This window comes from Lactuca saligna, chromosome 2 (assembly GCF_052625555.1).
Source record: "Lactuca saligna cultivar CGN05327 chromosome 2, ASM5262555v1, whole genome shotgun sequence".
Lineage (NCBI taxonomy): Eukaryota > Viridiplantae > Streptophyta > Magnoliopsida > Asterales > Asteraceae > Lactuca > Lactuca saligna.
In genome coordinates this window covers 95,407,125-95,411,335 of record NC_136418.1, presented here as the reverse complement: position 1 = coordinate 95,411,335, position 4,211 = coordinate 95,407,125, and the positions used below count along the sequence as shown (strand labels likewise).

At 46.6% G+C, this 4,211-nt stretch overlaps 1 protein-coding gene across 1 annotated transcript; it reads right to left on the bottom strand.

Moving 5' to 3' along the window:
- Nucleotides 1–361: 361 nt before the first annotated feature.
- Nucleotides 362–1,330, bottom strand: LOC145029883 (uncharacterized). Its single transcript, XM_078978335.1, has one exon. The coding sequence runs from the start codon at nucleotides 1,328–1,330 to the stop codon at nucleotides 362–364; it is 969 nt and encodes a 322-aa protein (XP_078834461.1).
- Between the last annotated feature and the right edge of the window lie 2,881 nt (nucleotides 1,331–4,211).

Here is a 4,211-nt window from a genome sequence, read left to right as displayed (position 1 = left end):
CTTGATGCAGCCTTTCAGCATGTGGAATAACGGCATGGCCTTGTCAGCTGATTTCGAGATGAACCTGCTCAGAGCTGTAAGCTTCCCAATTAGGCCCTGCGCGTCTCTGAGGGTGCCTGGGGCTGGCGTTTCGATGAACTCGTCCACCTTGTTCGGGCTGGGCTGGATGCCTTACTTGGTGACATAATACCCCAAGAAGTGTCCTTCTTCCACCCCAAACGTGCGTTTGGTTGGGTTCAGTTTCATCTTTACCCTCTCTAGGGTTTGAAAGGTCTCCTCGATGTCTTGCAACATTTTGTCTACGTGTGAACTCTTGATCACCATGTTGTCCACGTACACTTCAATGTTTCTCCCAATTTTTTTAGCGAAGATTGAGTCGACCAGGCGCTGATACGTAGCCCCTGCATTCTTTAGACCGAAAGGCATCTTGGTGTAACAGAAAGTGTCGTGATCCGTGTAAAAAGTCGTTTTCCTCGTCTTCTTTTCTCATCAATATTTGATGGTACCCTTTATATGCTTCTAAAAAGCACTTTAGCTTAAATCCTTGCAATGACTCCACCTTCTGGTCAATTTCCGGGAGAGGATAGTAGTCTTTAGGGCATGATTTGTTTAAGTCGGAAAAGTCTATGCACATGCACCATGACCCATCTTGCGTGCGGACCATGACTGGATTGGCTATCCATGTTGGGAATATTGCTTCCCTTACTATTCCAGCTTCTGCTAGTTTGGCCACCTTTGCATTGATTGCCCTGTTACGGTCCCCACCTTGAACCCTTTTCTTCTGATTAACCTCTTTTACTCCTGGTTTAATTACGAGCTTGTGCTCAATGATTTTCCTTTCTACCCCCACCATGTCCGTAGGGGTCCATGCAAATACGTGCTTATACCGCTTGAGAAAATCGACCACCGCTCTTCTTATGTGCCTTGGGAGATCGCGCCTAATACTAACTAGTTGGTCAGCATGTCTCTCATTGATCACTTCCTTTCCTTTTGCGGGATCATATATTGGCCTCTTGGCCTCTTTAGTTATCTCTACTGGTTTCATCACGGTGAAGCATTGCAATTCTTTAGGTGGAGTGGCCAGCACTGTAACTGCGCCCATTGGAGTGTCAAACTTCATGATCCCATGCATGGTTGATGGGACCGCCCCTAGCTTTAAAAGAGTTGTTCTCACCAGCATGATTTTATGCTCCACCGAATGTCGGATTACCACAAAGTCAATCAGGGCGGTTTTCTTTCGCTGCCTATCATGGTTGGTTATGGTCAAAGGCAGGTGAATTATGCCTAGCAGCCATAGGCTATGGCCGGTGAATCCGACCAGCCTCCCCATCGTAGGCCATAGGTTGTCTTTCCAACAGTCTGGGAGAAGCCGGAAACAGTGCTCATAGATTATATCCACTGAACTTCCCGTGTCAACGTAGACCCTGTGGATAGTTACAACTCTGATGGATGCTTGGATTACTAGTGGGTTATCGCCTCTCCATCCTTCCGGGTGGGGGTCTTGTACGGATAATGTGAGTGTATGCACTGAGGGCCTGATAGTTCCTTGCTCTCTCTATCTCTCTTCCCTGCTTCTCTTGCTCCGTATCATGAATATCTCCTTAGGTTGGACCCCTTCGTGAGGCGTGTTTTTAGCGTTTTCGGCGTCAAATTTGGCACGCAAGCTTCACGCTATCTCCACCAAGTCCCCTTTGAGCTACTTCTCTTCCATTTCTTTTTTTAATACTGAACAGTTAGTTGTATCATGCATCTTACTTTTGTGGTACTCACAGTACCGGTTCTTGGGTGATTTAGCCGGCTGCTGATTCTCCGACATTATGTACACATCCGAGCGACGACCCCTTCTGTCATCCATGACAAATGGTTAGAACTATGCTTGTGGTCTTCTTTCTTGGCCGTAGTGCCTGCTTCCCCCTCGGAAATCCGTGTGACCTGGGTTGTGGTGCCTGGCAGTCATAGCATTCAGGTAGGCCTGTTTTGCTGCCTCACCATCCTCCTGCCTCAGATGTCGCTCCACCCTTTCTTTCAAATAGGCCCGTGTTAGAGGCTTCTTCCCCATGAGTTTTTGTGATAAAGGGCCTGGTAAGAGTCCCCACGTAAAGGCTCCTGCTATGAGCCCTTTATCATGTCCCAGTACGTCCAATGTGGCGTTTATGAACCTTGTGAAGTATTCTCGTACAGTTTCACCCTCCTTTTGCTTACATCCTATGATTGAATGAGAGTCTCCCTTGTACTTGCATAATTGCATAAAGTTGGTGAGGAAAAGGTACTTAAGTTGGGCAAAATTGGAGATGTTGCTCGGTCACAGTGTCTTGAACCATGTGTCGGCATTGCCATCAAGGGTTGTTGGGAAATACGTGCACCAAAACCTCTCGTCAAGCTTCAACGATGTCATTGTCCATTCATATGTGTCACGTGGCTATCCGGGTTAGTGGTTCCATTATATGTCTTGAGCGTCCGTAGCTTGGCTGTGTTTGGTATTTCATAATCTAACAATTCTCTGACAAATGGAGACGTCATGCTACGGGAAAGGCAACCTTGGCTTGGGACGGTTAACACTCCATGTTGTTGGTATTCGGGGTTCAAGCCATATGGTGGCAACGTGTGATATCCAGGGCTTGGTCCGTAAAAGGGATACGGCTTGAATGGTAGTTGGAGGGAATAATCGGAGGAAAAAGGGTGTATGGGGGTCATAGGGCTGATCGTTGTTATCTGTTGCAGGCTATTGTTGGTGGCGGTGGTTGGTCCGGTCCATGCACTGGCCATCGAATAGACAGGTGGCGTATGAGCTATCATGGTTTGCACCAGCGGCGACATTGAAGGAATTGAACTTTGTCCGCCCGTCACCTGGTATGTTGGCGGCGTTGTAAACAATGGTGGGATGTTCAAAAAATGGCCTGAATGGAAGCATTGTTGAATGAACCGGTTGTGTTTGTTGCATTGGCGGCACAAAGAAAGGTGGCATCTGAAGGGATGTAGATGGAAGTGGCCCCACCAGTGTTACTGTTGGCTGGGAAATTGGTGGTTGCAGGGCACCTTCAGTGGTTACCGTAGAACTTCCTTCTCCTAGAGCGGCCCTGGTGACCACTGTAGACGATGGTGTTTCGTACAATGCTGCCATGGGATGTATGGGACTGGTCTGCCTTTGGACGTCATTAACCTTTTGCTTTTGTGCTTTTAGTTTGTGTTTTTGGTCTCACAAATGGACGACGCCAAATGATGTGACCTTGAATTCGTTTGGTAGTAGTATTCACGTGGATCTTCGGCTGCCTCTACAAGGTCACAAAGAAAGAAGGTTGTCAGCAGCTTTCTGGGAGGAGTTCCCAAAAGAACGCTCTAACGGTCAAGTTAGAAGGTGTTTAGGGTTTATGAGTGTTTGCTCTTTTGAGAGTGAAGAGAGCTTACCTCATAGGTCTGAGAGTGTATCCTTTTATACTTAGCGCCCTTGCCTGCAAGACAAGATCACTTTTTGGGGAGACAAGATCAGGGGCACTGATTGGAAGGTCATGTACCTTCAACCATTAGGGCACTCTCATTGGCTTTGACAATAATGGCCTGATTCTTCTGCTTGTCCCCAGACCGTATCTTTTGTCTTGGAGCTGGGAGCATCCCTTAGCGGGCGCGAGCCTTCCACCTGTGTGTTCCACTCCCAGGAGTGCCAGCGGGTGCTAAGCCTGTTGGGTTGAGCCTGGTTGGCATGCTCGGTTTCTGGGCTAGACGCGATTCTGCCGTGCTGCCATAGGCACGTCAGCATCCTACATTATCAAGTCTCACACTTTTGATAGTATAATCAGGGAAATTTGCCTTAATTTAATAATTTGGGCATGAAACTTTGCAAATTCCATATTACGAGTTGATAATAGGCAAACATGAGACCACTTGTTGAATGCATCTATTATGACCATAAAGTATCTAAATGGTCCATATGGTGGGTGAATCGGTCCACATATATCACCTTGAATTCTTTCTAGAAATCTAGGTAACTCCATTTCAACTTTCATTGGAGATTGTTTTATAATTAACTTTCCAAAGGAACAAGATGCACATGGTTTTATGCTATTGGATTGAGGGATCTTTTGGTCATTCAATGGATTCCCATGCGTATTCTCAATTATCATTCGCGTCATCGTTAATCCTGGGTGGCCCAACCTATCAAGTCATAAACTGAATGTCCCAGGATCACAAAATTTTCCTTTGATTATCATATTTGA